We start from the raw sequence: 14,299 nt of genomic DNA, 5'->3' as shown, positions 1-14,299 counted from the left end.
TATGGTGCTCCATAAGTTTTTATTCTCTTTTGTTGTGTACTTGAAAAAAATTTGAGGACAGAGCCAAAAGCTATCTTTTAATCCATCTCGTCAACCACCCCCCCTCCCCCAATGACAAGAATACACATTTCAAGCTAGTTATGGACAAGATGCAAAGCAAAAACCTATTATAGTGCTAGAAAATGTTCTCTGTTTAGTCTAATTAAGTTTTATGATAGTACTAAGAACCTATAGTGCATGCTTCATGCTACTGATCATGAGCAACATGAAGCATAATGGTCTAGCATGTGAATATTTTATGTATGTTATTAAATTAGCATACCTAGTTGGTTAATTGTTCTTACTTTGTTGTATTATATTGTCAAAGTGGCTTTACTGATTATAGCACTACAGCTGCTCTGACAACAAATATTTGTTACCAGACCCGGAAGATCAAACATAAATATATACACCCAGCCAATGTCTGGCCCCAAATAAATATTTATATCCCTCAAATTCCTCACTAGCGTTCTCAGATTCTACTTCTTATTAGACAAATGAGAGCAACAACATGAGCTGCTTAACAGTTTACTATTATCAAATTCCCCTTTGTCTGCCATTGACACATCTTTCCTCAAACAGACAAGTTGGCAGTCTCCATACATTACTCAATATGTCTGCTGCCACAAACCTTCTAAAGCTATCTTTGAAAGTTAAGGAGAGCTCCAGGCATCTTTTGATCATCAACAATCAAACATGTTAGGTTCCTGGAGGCACAAGTGCTTGCTCTTCACTCTTCTTGCTTTCATTGTTCTCTCAGAAGCATCAAGATTACCTAAGGAGTATTGGGAACAGATGCTGCCCAAGAAGCTTCCAGCTCCATCCTCATCTCCCTCTAAAGGTACCAACTCTGTAACAATATCAACGTCGAAAGCAGTTAAAACAGAAAGAAGTCTCCCTTCATCAGATGGAAACGTCTAGTTGCCATTGAAGGGCTCTAGTTCTACTGCTGCTAACTGTAGTCTCTTTACCTTGAGACTGCACCAAACAGATTCAGGAGAGAGCACACAGAGTTTTGTAAACTAGTCAGCTGTAATTTAAATATATCAGTCTGTTGTGCTCATGGACAGGATCATATACTCATGTAGATTTGTTCAACTTGGTCTGCGGATACAGAGTTTACTGTGAAGAATATTGACTAGCTCTTCATCATTGATCAGATGAAATTGCAGTATGACAAATTGATCCACGGATTCATTTAGATTTGATAACTGAGCCTTCTTATGATGCATAGCTCATGTTTGTGAGGATAAATAACCCGTTAAAGCTAATATTAAAAGTTTCCTTGTGTAGTATATTTCCACGAAATAATTTAGTCTAACTTACTGGAGATTAGGGATAATTTTCCCGGTAAAAGAATATGATGTATCGCATGTATTTTAATTTATTCACCTCTTATTACTTTGAAATTAATTCTATTTTTGAAAGGAATTCCACTTCTGTCTTTTAACATCTTTTTCCTTGAAAGAAAGCGTCTCCATCGCAATCTGATTAGTGTTGTATTGTGGGGGATAAAACAGACAGTGGTACCTAGTTTATTGATTAGAAGCTCCCAAAATGAATCAGATTTCGGATGAAGACTTCGAACTATACATGTCCATTGATGCCTGGCTCAATTCAGAGTTTGATTCCTGTCATTGTAGCTATATTTTTGAACAGATTTGTGATTTAGTATCCATTTACAGCTGTTGCCCATCGAAGGAAGTCTTCGCCAGGTCAGGATTACTTCTGCAATCAATTCCAACTTGCTTCTCACATCACAATTGCTTTATCCCTAACTTAAACATGTCAGGAATCAATCCTGTATGATCCTAAGCTTCTCTATACGCTGGAGTAGGATGATTTTTACATTTAAGATGAATCTAGAAGGCATATCCCTATAGCAAAATGTTTAATGGAAGTGAGGGTTCAGAACTCAGAAGGCAAAGCAGTGGGATCACGGATATAGACCAGATCTCAAGACTTTGAAAATAGCAGTATAATTCTGGAAGTTGCTTGAATCATAGATAAGATGACAAGACTACGCATTGGCAGGAAATGAGAAATAAACAAAGAAATTACATGAGAGTAACTGGTTTCAGATGTCTGATTATTGGATAACAATTATGATAGGCCATCTAATGATAAAATCCCTCACAACTATGGGAAAAAACCAGAAACAAACTGCTGAAAAAATTTGAAAGATCATAGGGAAGCGAAACAAGAAATTGTTCTAGCACATGACATTTTGTGCTTTCAACGTGCACCTTCAAGTTCAAATGTGACTTGATTATTTATGCTGTCATACCCCACTGAGCTGCTAGATGCACCATTATCGTAACTGTTGCACAATTCACCAAGCAAGTATTCAGCTTCTTCTGCGTGTAAATTACTTTTACCCCAAGGGTGTTTCTTCATTGCTTGCAGTCCTGCTAGTTCATGGGCAACTTCCTTCATACTCGGCCTTTCCTCTCCCTTCATTCTCACACATTTCCAAGCTAAAGCTGCTACTTCTTTAAGATGCTCAAGGTTTCCATCATTCATCACCCTTGGATCGACAATTTCTAGCAAGCGGTCCTCTTTCATCAAAGAAACAAAGTACATAGCCAAAATTTTCTTGTCTTCTGATCTTGCAAAACAAACCGCTTTTTGTCCTGTTAGTAACTCTATAAGAACAACCCCAAAGCTATAGACATCACTCTTTTCAGTCAATTGACCTGTTTGCATGTATTCGGGATCCAAGTAACCAAAAGTTCCTTGAATAATTGTAGTCACCTGCGCCTGGTCGGACGGGATCAATCTCGAAGCTCCAAAATCAGAAACTTTTGCGGTGAAATGCTCATCTAAGAGTATGTTTGCCAACTTGATGTCTCGATGAATAATTGGAATAGAAGCAGCAGAGTGCAAATAAGAAAGGGCTTCCGCAGTTTCTGTGGCAATTCTCAAACGAGCTTCCCATGGAAGAAACGAGGCACCAGCAACATTATGCATATGGTCAAAAAGGGTTCCATTAGTCACGTATTCATAGACTAACAGTGGAACCGGTGTCTCCAAACAACATCCTAGGAGTTTGACAACATTCCTGTGGTTGATTTGGTAAAGCACAGATATTTCATTAATGAATGGTTCAACTTGGCTATGATCTCCTATTCTGGATTTTTTTATGGCAACCATTTGATTATCAGGTAAAATTCCTTTGAAAACTGTTCCCTGTCCTCCTTGTCCTAAGATTCTACTTTCATGATAATTATTTGTTGCCTTCTTGAGTTCTTCAGCTGCAAATACTTTAACCTTTTCACGGTACCCTTCACGTTGGGAAAGTTTTTCTTGCAACAAAGTGCCACCGTTCTGCTGAAAGTATTTTTCTCTGAGTTTGGCAATCTGCCTTTGTTTGAGTATCAAATACAACAATGTTAAGCCCAGAAGCAGGGCAAAGAAGCCAATGCCACTACCTGTAATCTGGAGCACTTAATTAGCATGTGGATTTAAATATGTTGACTAGGTAATATTTTTGGGTTTGGGAAGAAAGTAAAATTCAATTGAAATAAATAAAATTCATTTGCCAAATGACTAAATAACCAATTAATATATGTGAAGATTGTACATAACTGAAGCAATATTCATTTACCAATTTACAATATAAACATATATTAATTGAAATAAAAACAATTTTGAAAATAAAAGTTTGGTGTGTACGTTAACTTATTGGTTATGTACTTTGATAATATATTATGAATAACTAGATTACCAATATACAAAGAAAAAAAATCCTAATGCAACCAAGTTTATATAAAAATCATAATTTGAAAAAGAAATCGAAATTTTCATTGAAGGTGTACAAAAAATAAGAATGTGAAACCCAACTTGATTGAATTACAAATCAACAAATTTGAATACGTTAATATTTTTTTTTTTTTTTTGTGCAAGATGAAGCTCAAGTTGAGCATCTGAAGTAAATACTTATAAAATAAATTCATAAAAGCATAAAACATAGAATTTTTGTAAAAGGTTTTATAAAAAATTCGATTTAAAAATAATATTGAAAATAGTTGGAGCGCTTTTTTCATATTAAAAAGTCCAAGATAATTTTTTTTGTGAAATTTTTTTTGATGATACTGATTATGTTTGAAAATTTTATTGAAACTGATGAAAAGGTAAGAAAGAAGATTTCAATTTTATTTTATATAGTTAACACCTTTAAATCATATATATATATATAGTGTATGTGTGTTCATCAAATAAAGAAATCAATCTATTCTAATTAAAAGAGAGATTCAAATATTAAAAATACATTTCACTATCAATTTTGAAGTCTAAGAAAAAAATATTTTGTATTTATGTTTTGCCTGCACACAGAGGAGTTATTGATATAAATATTTTTTTCATATTATACGCTCTCAAAAATATTGAAAGGTGATATTACTGTTTTTATTTAACACACAATATGATTAATCTTATCTCCTATGATAATAATTTAAATTTATATTAGGTCTCATAAAATATAAAAATAGTCAATAAAGTTTAAATAGCTCAATAAATTGATATAGATGTTAATTCTCTAAAATAATTAATAAAATATGCATAAATTTATATAATGAATGAGGAGTTATATAGAGGAGGGATCCATTTAAATCGGTATAAAATGAATTAAATTTTGCACCCTTTCATATATTTTTATTTGATTTATACTTTGTTAACCCAATTGTTGGATTTGATATTCTATTCACATGGATTATGCATGTCAAATTTCGATTTACTTGAAAATATCTAACTATTTATTCGATAATAATTAAATTTCAACAGTTAAAGATATATTGAAAACAGTTTCTCAATTGATGTAATATGAATATTGTATTAACTTGAAACTTTACATCAGAGGCGGCCTAATAAGTTTAAAGAGTTAAACCGAAATATTCAAATGAGGCATTTTTTTATTGAAATTAAAAAAAAATTAGTAAAATTTTATTCTTCTAGCTGTTTGAGATGCAAAATTTTCAATTAAACTTTTATAATCAAATTCTTCTAATATTTCTTTTTCAATTGATAATATAGCCAATCCATTTAATCTTTTTTGAGACATTGTTGATCTTAAATAGGATTTTATTAATTTTAATTTTGAAAAACTTCTTTCTTCTAAGGCAACACTTATTGGAATTGTTAACATTATTTTAAAAGCAATATATGCATTTGAAAAAGAATCGAGTCTTTCTTTTATGATTAAGTATGTTAATTGGACTGTTTTCTTCCTGTATAATTTTTTTTTAAATTTTTAACTCTGAAAATAAATCTAAACCATCAATATCAGAATAGTTATTATATTTTAAGAAACATTTAAGATTAAGACAATATTCTTTCAAACTATTATTATTTAATGACTTCAACTTTTTACCGCTATATAGAAAACTAAAAAAATAATTAGTTTTATATATAGAAAAAAAATAGTTGTTGGAAATAATTAAATGAGTTGATTGGAAATAAGAAAAATAAGTGAAAAAAAATAACTGATGGAGATGATTAAATACATATAACCGTTAGTTGATTGAAAATAAGATAATATAGTTGACAATTAATAGCATTCTAGAATTAAGGAAGTGATAGAAAATTGAGATTTATTAGGCATATAATTAAAAAAGTGAGAGAACAAATAATTTTATTAATCATTTTTTACTTTTATATATTTTTTAATTTTTATATATTTTTAATATAATTAATTATATTATAATTATTATAAAATTATAAATCTTCTCTAAATTTGGAGCCTCTCCAAATTGGAGGCCTAAAGTCCTTACTTGGGTGGCTTCACCCAAGGGCCGGCTCTACTTTACATGCATAACAAATTAAAGTAGGTTTTTAAAGCCAACATTCGGTTTGTTAAAATATTAATTGTACATGAAGTTATACAAAAGTGTAAGACTTAAGTAATTTTAAATTGATGTAACTTAATCCAATTTATTTTATATAATTGATAAAATATGTATATTATTAAATAATTAATAAAAAAGTAATAACAAATTAAAAAATAATGAACTGAGAGGCAATCAACATTTTAATAAACAAATAAATTATGATCTAATGATAAGCAACAACAAGTTTATTACATGTTGCAATATTTTTTACTAATTAATCAAAGTTAGTTTAGGTATACAGTTTATGGAAATAAAGTTGTAATTTAATGAATATTAAACAGTTTTTCCTAAGATTAATGATTTAGTTAGGTTTCAAACTCATAAATTTTAAATAATTAAATGATGGTGTGTCTTAATGAATCATTAAATTTTGACTTATATCGTTTTCTATATGTAATGAAATGAGTAATGCCGAACGGATATATGTTAAAATTCATATGTTTTCTCCTTTCTCCTTTTATTTAATGATCTCCAAATTTATTTGTTAAATATTGCTATTAGTTATAATATATTGTGTCCTTTGAAGAAAATTTATTAAATTTGAGTGTTTTTCATGAAAATACATTTTTCTACTTACATATATTTTTTGTTTTTATATTTTAAATGCTAATTGGAATTGACCAAATCATAATCTACAAGTTTTGTTTATTATTTTTATTATTATATTTATGATATTTAACATATTAAATCATCTACAAATTTTGTCTGACTTAGGAATTATGTACAGGGTTTACTTTTGCTAGCTTTCGGCTTGATCAACCTCTCTTGAACCATTATCAAGTGGTTGATATGTCACAGGGCTATCTTTTGAATGTTGACATGCTGCGGTGTTAGATGCTTGTACATGGACTATCTTCCCTTGCTTTATTAATGTATATAATCACACTCATTTTGCCTTAAAAAAAAATCTACAGATAATGTGTACAAAAACTAACAAATAAAAAATTAATAAGAAATTATTAAATAAATTTCAAATTAAAAATGATCAATAGAGATAACTTTTCTTTCTTAGTACTGTTATTAAATTTTCAGTTACCTTTTTCGAGTAAATGATCATTTAAAGCTCTTACTAACTTGAAATATTTTATTTTATTTTTCTATGTTGCCTATTAACCTTTCATTATAACAAAAGAATATATTTATTCTCATAACAAAAATATATGTACCCAAAAAAAATAAAAAAATAAAGAAGGAAAAATATACATTTAAAAAACATACTAACCTAGAAAAATATTGGTTCGAGATCTCTTATTATTAATTGGGCGACTGCAGCGCGTTCCGTTATTCCAGCCGTCACCGTCAAATCCTTCCGGGCATGAACAATTATAACTTCCCGGAAAATTGTGACAAGTCATATTGCAAGGCTTAGGATCTAAAGTTTGACACTCATCTATATCTGCAAACCACAAATATATTGATTGAAATAATATTAGAATACACACACTTTACTCAACACAAAAAGTTCAATGTTCTAAATGCAATATGTACAATTTCAAACTTTGGTTTAAGATTTCAGATTCAAATTTTATGATGGAACAGATAAGATTTGTTTCTTTGCTTCATATGTACCAAGAAAAAATAAGAAATTTAATCACAACTCATCTATTTTTAATACATTATTGCAATAATATCCAGGCCAGGGGAAATTGATGTCGTTACCTTGGCATCCGTTGGGAAGGTAAGGATTCCCCTCGAAACCGTCAAAACACTTGCAGAGATATCCTGGACTATTTTCTGAATCAACGCAGTTGCTATTCTCCTTGCATGCAAAATTAGTCATGTTCTCCTTCGCTTTACTGCAATTTATATTCCCGATTGTCCAATTGAGAATAACTGGAAATTTCTTTTCTTGAAAATCTCTACCACCAAGATCTGAACTAGAGAAGTTATAGGCGCTGTCCTCTGCAACAAATGCATATCTGCAAGGATATTCAGGAGGCAATATATTGGAGGAGTTGTCATAGCTTTTAAAATTGATTCTATAATCCCTCACTCCTATTGGGATAGCCGTCTGGCAGCAGCCAATGCCAGAGCAAGACCCATTTATTACATCGCTAATGTCATTAAATCGTGATAGACAGCCGGTCTCATATTTTACGCCGTGGCCGCTGACGATAGCAAACGTGTTGAACCCAATTGCTGTGAATTTGTTTCTGCTATTATCTATGGGGAATTTGGACAGTCGGATCCTGTATTTAGTAAAATCGATTCCTGGTGACTTATTACAATCATAGCTTACTGGATTAAGGATGTGCAGCTGACCGTCGAGAGATATGTGGAGGACTTCGATCGCACTGGTGGTTAAGAAAGCTTTGTTGGGTATAACAGTGGTGTTACATCTGATGAAAAAATTTTTACTGATGTTGCAATTCTCGCCTGTACCGAAGGGGTATGGGATGCTAACATTGCCGCATTGACTTAGGCATCTGGGTTTCGATTGAGCTGCTGCTATCCTTGCTGTAGCTTCCAACAGAGTAGTAAGCAAGATAAGCTTCACAACAACCACTGCCAAACTAATGCCCATTTTTCTTCAACTATAAATTGTAATGGACTGTATTTCTGCACTTTGTTAAAAATTTTATAGGCAAGCTTGCTTGACGCGGTTACCCCAAAGAAGGGATGAAATATTTGACCAGGCAGCAGGTACTGGTCCCAGACTCCCTATTACCTATTTTATCAGCAAATCCATAAATTTACCCATGACTGACTCTTTCCCCTTGATCTTTCTTTCAGCTGATCCAGCATTACTTGGAACTTTCTCCATAGCAGCCACCAATCGTTTTCCTCGTTGACCCGTAAGAGGCCGTTCCAATTGAAACAAGGGCCGCGCCTAACTTTGACTCATCACGCTGCTTAATGATAATAATTTCCAAATGTAGATGGGGACTGTCATCATATACTTATTCAATTATTTTTAATTTCGTACACTTAATTTATATAACAAAAAATTTTAATTTATGGATTTGAATTTTCATTTTTTAATTTTTATTTATTTATTTTTAACAAAAGACTTTCCGAGCTTGAGTTAAATTTTTTGTTTAAGACTTCTCGTAATTCCTCTAAAAATAAAAATAAAAAGAAAAATCTTCTCCTAATTCCAGTAGTGTTTGCTATTATTATCTGTCAATGTTTGCTGGCAGTTAACATCGTTAATTCATTATAAATCCATTCCCACATTTTGGCTATGATATTAATATTATACATGATTTTTATAATTTGGAGAAATTCCAAATATTTGCTAGTAATTTTATAGGCTCAAAGTTTGTTTGGCGACGAGGTAACGAAAAGAAGGGCCGGAACAATGAATCCATGTACAAGATCAACAAGCATTGACCCTCTACGTAGAATGCTAAATTGTCTGTTTAGAAATTGGAAATTGACTTAACAATTATTGATCGTGTTTCTTACTTGCAACAAATTTTTCTACAATATTTGCTCGCCCACGTTGGTATGTTACACCAATTGGATTATGACTTTGTTGTTTTTATTTTTTGACCAAAATTATGACTTTGTTTAGTATGAGATAAATTGATGGAAGTGGTTGTAGGAATAAGAAGATATATAATAAAATTTTCTATATGAATTTCGTATCCCTTTTATTTTTGTGAGCATATAGTTTTTTTCATTGTTAATCATACTACTCTCTCTCTAAAGCTAGCTGTCTCATTATTTACATTCCGGACAAAAGTTTGGTAAACAAAAGTATTTTGCAATAACTAAGATATTCAATGATGGCAGTGCTTTGGGTGCTTAATACTATGATATTCAATGGTGAATTTTAATCACCATTAATCAATCCAACAATTTCCTCACTTCATTCTCATTCTTCATTTCTACTTCTGCCTAGCCTATTTTCTATCTAAAAACAAAAAAAAAAATTCACATTTCTTGTTCCCTCGTACAAATGTCTAACTCCAAATATCCTTCCCCTTCTATTCTTAATGTTGGAAACTTTGACACATACGTCTCAAATGGTAAGACTTGTATTGGTTGCAAATTGATTTATAAAATCATAACCCGTTCAGGTGACTTTATTGAACGTTATAATATTTGTTCAATGGCCAAGGGTTATACTCAATAGTATGAAATATCTTATGAAGAAATATTTGCTCTCACGTAACCTATATAAGCAGTCTTTTAGCCATTACTGTTATTAAGCGTTTCTCAATGGTATTTTACAGCAGAAGTTTACATTTTACCTCCACCTAGTTATGCTCATCCTCCTTATAAAGTCTGCAAGCGTCAATAAGACTTATATGGTTTGAAACAAGTACCAAGAGCTTTTTTTTGCAAAATTCAATTCCACTATTGCTCAGCTTGATTTTATTGGAGTCTTCATGATTCATCATTATTTATTCGACATATGAATCATGGTATTTTTTTTCTTCTTCTTTATGTGGATGACATGGTTATAACTAGTAATAATAAGATTTGTATTAAGAATTACAATAGGATCTTAGTTAGTAGTGTGAAATGAAGGATCTTGACTCTCTTAGTTATTTCTTGAGGCTTGTAGTCTCCTCCATCTTTGATGGTTACCATCTTTCTCAAGTTAAGTATGCATCTAACTTGCTTTCTCGAGCTAATATTACTAATAGCAAAACTGTCTCTACTCCCCTGGAACCTAATGTCAGACTTACTCTAATGAACGATACTTCTCTTACTGATTCTATTTTATATCGCTAATTGGTTGAGAGTTTAGCCTATCTCATAATGACCTGGTCTGATATTACGTATATTGTTCATTTAATTCACCAATTTATGGCTATTCCTCTTTCATCTCATTTTCAGTTGTTTTGCATATTGTACGCTATATCAAAAACACTCTTTGTGAAACCTTAACCTTTAATAAAGGTTAAAGTTGTAACTTAACTTGGTGAGCATGTAAATTCGTGATTTCTAATGATATTTTTGAATATTTTAAACATAAAACTGTGTGTTTTGGTTGCCAAATGAGTTTATTTGAAAGGTGAGACTTAGGGAGGTCAAATGTTTTTGTTTTTATCCTGAAATTTGCATTTTAGACCAAAAGTATCGATACTTGCAACCCAAAAATGCATCTGATGAATGAAGTATAGATACTCGATGAACAAGTATCAATACCTTCAAACCCAGAACAAAAGTATTGATACTTACTGTGGAAGTATCAATACTTCTGTTGCTTATACTTACATTATATGTAAGTGATTCATCTATTTCTGATAAGCTCATTATTTCTCTTTATGTGGATGACCTGTTGATCACAGGTCCTAGTGGGTCAGTTCTTGATAAATTCAAAAAAAGCATGAAACAAGAATTTGAGATGTCAGACTTGGGGGAAACAACATATTTTCTTGGCTTGCAATTTCATCAAGTTTCTGATTTTATATTTGTACATCAACGCAAATATGCTTGTGAACTGCTGAAAAGATTTTGCATGGAAGCTTGTAAAATGGTGGAAACTCCATTGGTTACTAATGCAAAGTTTAATAAAGATGATGGGCTCCAACAGCTGTTTGTTCAACTTATAGAAGTTTAATCGGTTCTTTACTATTCTTAATAGCCTCACGGCTTGATTTAATATTCATAGCAAGCTTATTATCCAAATATATGCAAGCTCCATCAGAGATTCATTTTTCAACTATGAAAAAAGTTATCCGATATATCAAGGGAACTATGAACTTTGGATTTAAGTTTGAAAAACGAGAAAGTAAGGAGCTAATGAGATATTGTGATAATGATTGGGTTGGATGCTTGGATGACTCCAAGAGTACGAGTGGATTTTGTTTTTCATTTGGTAGTGTTGTTTTTTCTTCGAATTCTCGAAAGTAGGAGGTCGTTGCCCAGTCATCAGCAGAGGTCGAATATATCTTGGCTGCTTCAACGACAAACCACACACTTTGGCTCAAAAAGATGCTTGGAGACTTAGGTTTCGTATAAACAAAGGGCATTACTCTATTAATTGATAACAAGTCAACCATTTCAATTGCCAAAAATCCTGTGTAGCATGGTCGCACTAAACACATCAGAGTGATATCCTTACTAAAGGATTAAGCAAAGAAAAATTCATTTATTTGAAAGCCAGATTAGGAGTCTGTAAGCCAGGAACCAAAGAGGTGTGTTGAGAGTGGTTCATGCCTCAGCTTTGAAGTCTTTCACAGTGTCAACAGTGAAGCTTTGCTCATTGTTAAGTGGTTATTTAATAATTAATGTTAAAAGTTGGCTGTGGTACTTGGCCACGTTTCATGTAATGGGTGGTTATCCCATACTAGGTACTAAACTTAGAATATGCCCATCACGACACTAACTTTTTGGTTTTTCTTTTTTAACTAAGCTAGATTATTTTCCTTAACTTTTAATTTTGTAGTTGCAGTTTTTAACTAATGTATTGTAAGACAAGTGTGTAATGTTATTATGATCATTTTCTTTAGTGTCTAGTAGCTGGTTTTCGATATCTTTGGTTTTTCTCTTTAAAACTCTATTTACTTCATTTATAAGTTCTTTCATAACCATCAATTAAATATGTTTCTTAACATAAATGATGCACTTTCCAACCGAAAACAACAGATAAAGTAAGTAGTAAATGACTTGTATCATAACGGGCAGCAGGAGCATAAGTTTCACTATAATCCAAACCTGGTCTCTGACTGAACCCTTTCACGATTAAGTGAGCTTTGTATTTGTTTAAGCTCCCATCAGGATTTAGTTTCCTCTTATACACCCACTTGACTAGAATAACAAGATGATTCGATGGTTCGTCAACCAAGCTCTAAGTTTGATTTTTATTAATTACTTCCAATTCATTAAACATAGCATTTATTTAGTCAAGATGTTGTATGGCCTCTCTAAATGTGTTTGGCTCGGTTATGGCCACAAAGCTGCTAAGATAAATATCATAAATGGACTGTGACCGTCTCACAGGTTCATCATCAATGTTATCAACAGAAATTGGTTCATCAGTAACCACATCATTTTCTTGCACATCAATATTCACAAAGATAGAAGCAGGCACTTGATTATTGGCAATAGTTTCTATGTTCCAATTCTAGTTGGAAGCTTCATCAAACGTAACATTATTGCTAATGATTATTCTGTCCTTTTTTGGTAGATAAATTTGATAGTCCTTTGACTGTGTGCTATAGCCTATGAAAATACCCCTATGAGCTTTTCGTTGAAGCTTGTCACGTTGTGTATTTGGCACATGACAGTAGCAAGTACTTCCAAATATTCAAAGATGATCAATAGATAACCTAAAGCCATGCCAAGCTTCAAATGGAGTTTTATTCATTAAGGCTCTAGTAGGAAGCAAGTTGAGCAGATATACTGCTGTGCTAGTAGCTTCTACCCAAAATTGCTTGGGCAGATTCTTCTCGAACAATAGACATTTGGACATTTCGAGTATTGTTTCATTCTTTCTCTCAGAAACACTATTTTGTTGAGGAGAATATGGTGTAGTGCGTTGATGAGAAATTCCAGTACTCAGGAGAAACTCAGTAAACTCGTTTGAGGTATCTTCACCTCCATTATCAGACCTCAAGGTCTTTATCTTGCAACTTGTCTCAAGCTTTACTTTGGCCTTAAACTTCAAGAACATTTCAAATACTTCAAATTTTTCTTTTAAGAAATATATCCAGCAAAATTTAGACATATTATCAATGAATATTAAGTAGAATTTACTGCTAGACAATGATTTAACTTTCATAGGACCTACTACATCAATATGAACCAATTCAAGCCTGATTCTTGCTCAATTTCTACTGACAAAAACATAAGGCTTCCTCAACAACTTCCTAAATTGACATGCATTGCAAATTGGACCTTTGTTAGACAATTTAGGTAAGTTATCAAGTAAACTAGTAGAACTTACTTGATTAAGAGAGGAATAGTTGTAGTGCTCGAGCCGCTTATGCCATAAGTTTGTCTCATCAGTAATTAAGGTTGATTGCATGCAAAAATTATTCCAATTTAGGGAAAAGATTCCCTTTCTCATTGGAATAATCATCAAATAATCACTTGTGGGTTCATAGACTAAACATACAGAATCCTGGAATAGTAAAACATAAGAGTTCTCCACCATTTGTCCAACACTCAATAGATTTTGAATGATGGTTGGAACTAAAAGAACCTCAAAAATGTACTTGGTGCCAATGCAAGCTTGCACACTGACTATCCTTTTTCCTTCTGCTTGTAGATAAAGCTCGTTACCTATTTTAACTCTGAGTTATAATTCTTATCCAAATCAATGAACATAGCTTTAAAAGGAGTCATATGATTGGAGCATCCACTATCGAGCAACCATTGAGGATTATTAACTTGATGAGAATCTATTAGTGCCATAAACAAGGTTTCTTTAGGCATTTCATCTTTTTTAGTCTTATTTGCTGGTTTATCTATCG

General features: G+C 32.1%; 1 protein-coding gene across 2 annotated transcripts; it reads right to left on the bottom strand.

Moving 5' to 3' along the window:
- Window positions 1–2,042: 2,042 nt before the first annotated feature.
- Window positions 2,043–8,533, bottom strand: LOC18592452 (putative wall-associated receptor kinase-like 16). Of its 2 annotated transcripts, XR_016028034.1 has the most exons (4): window positions 7,584–8,533; window positions 7,147–7,320; window positions 2,187–3,470; window positions 2,043–2,106 (listed from the first exon to the last, which is right to left on the bottom strand). XR_016028034.1 is itself a non-coding variant. In XM_018126410.2 (3 exons), exons 1-3 carry the CDS (start codon window positions 8,446–8,448, stop codon window positions 2,275–2,277), a joined length of 2,235 nt encoding a protein of 744 aa, XP_017981899.2. In that variant the 5' UTR covers window positions 8,449–8,533; the 3' UTR covers window positions 2,043–2,274. The 2 variants fall into 2 exon arrangements, 1 of the variants encoding a protein (XP_017981899.2); XM_018126410.2 differs by having other exon boundaries at window positions 2,043–3,470.
- Window positions 8,534–14,299: the final 5,766 nt, after the last annotated feature.

This window comes from Theobroma cacao, chromosome 8, assembly GCF_053813885.1.
Source record: "Theobroma cacao isolate CCN51 chromosome 8, ASM5381388v1, whole genome shotgun sequence".
NCBI lineage: Eukaryota > Viridiplantae > Streptophyta > Magnoliopsida > Malvales > Malvaceae > Theobroma > Theobroma cacao.
Note: the sequence above shows the minus strand (reverse complement) of the source record. Positions and strands in the feature narration are given on the sequence as shown.

What these genes read in the sequence shown, in the direction of transcription:
- LOC18592452 (XM_018126410.2), bottom strand. Translation starts at nt 8,448, where the DNA reads ATGGGCATTAGTTTGGCAGTGGTTGTTGTGAAGCTTATCTTGCTTACT. An exon ending in CCTTCCCAACGGATGCCAAG is followed by an intron (nt 7,321 to 7,583) that starts GTAACGACATCA and finishes TGTGGTTTGCAG; the next exon opens with ATATAGATGAGTGTCAAACT. An exon ending in TCGAACCAATATTTTTCTAG is followed by an intron (nt 3,471 to 7,146) that starts GTTAGTATGTTT and finishes TCCAGATTACAG; the next exon opens with GTAGTGGCATTGGCTTCTTT.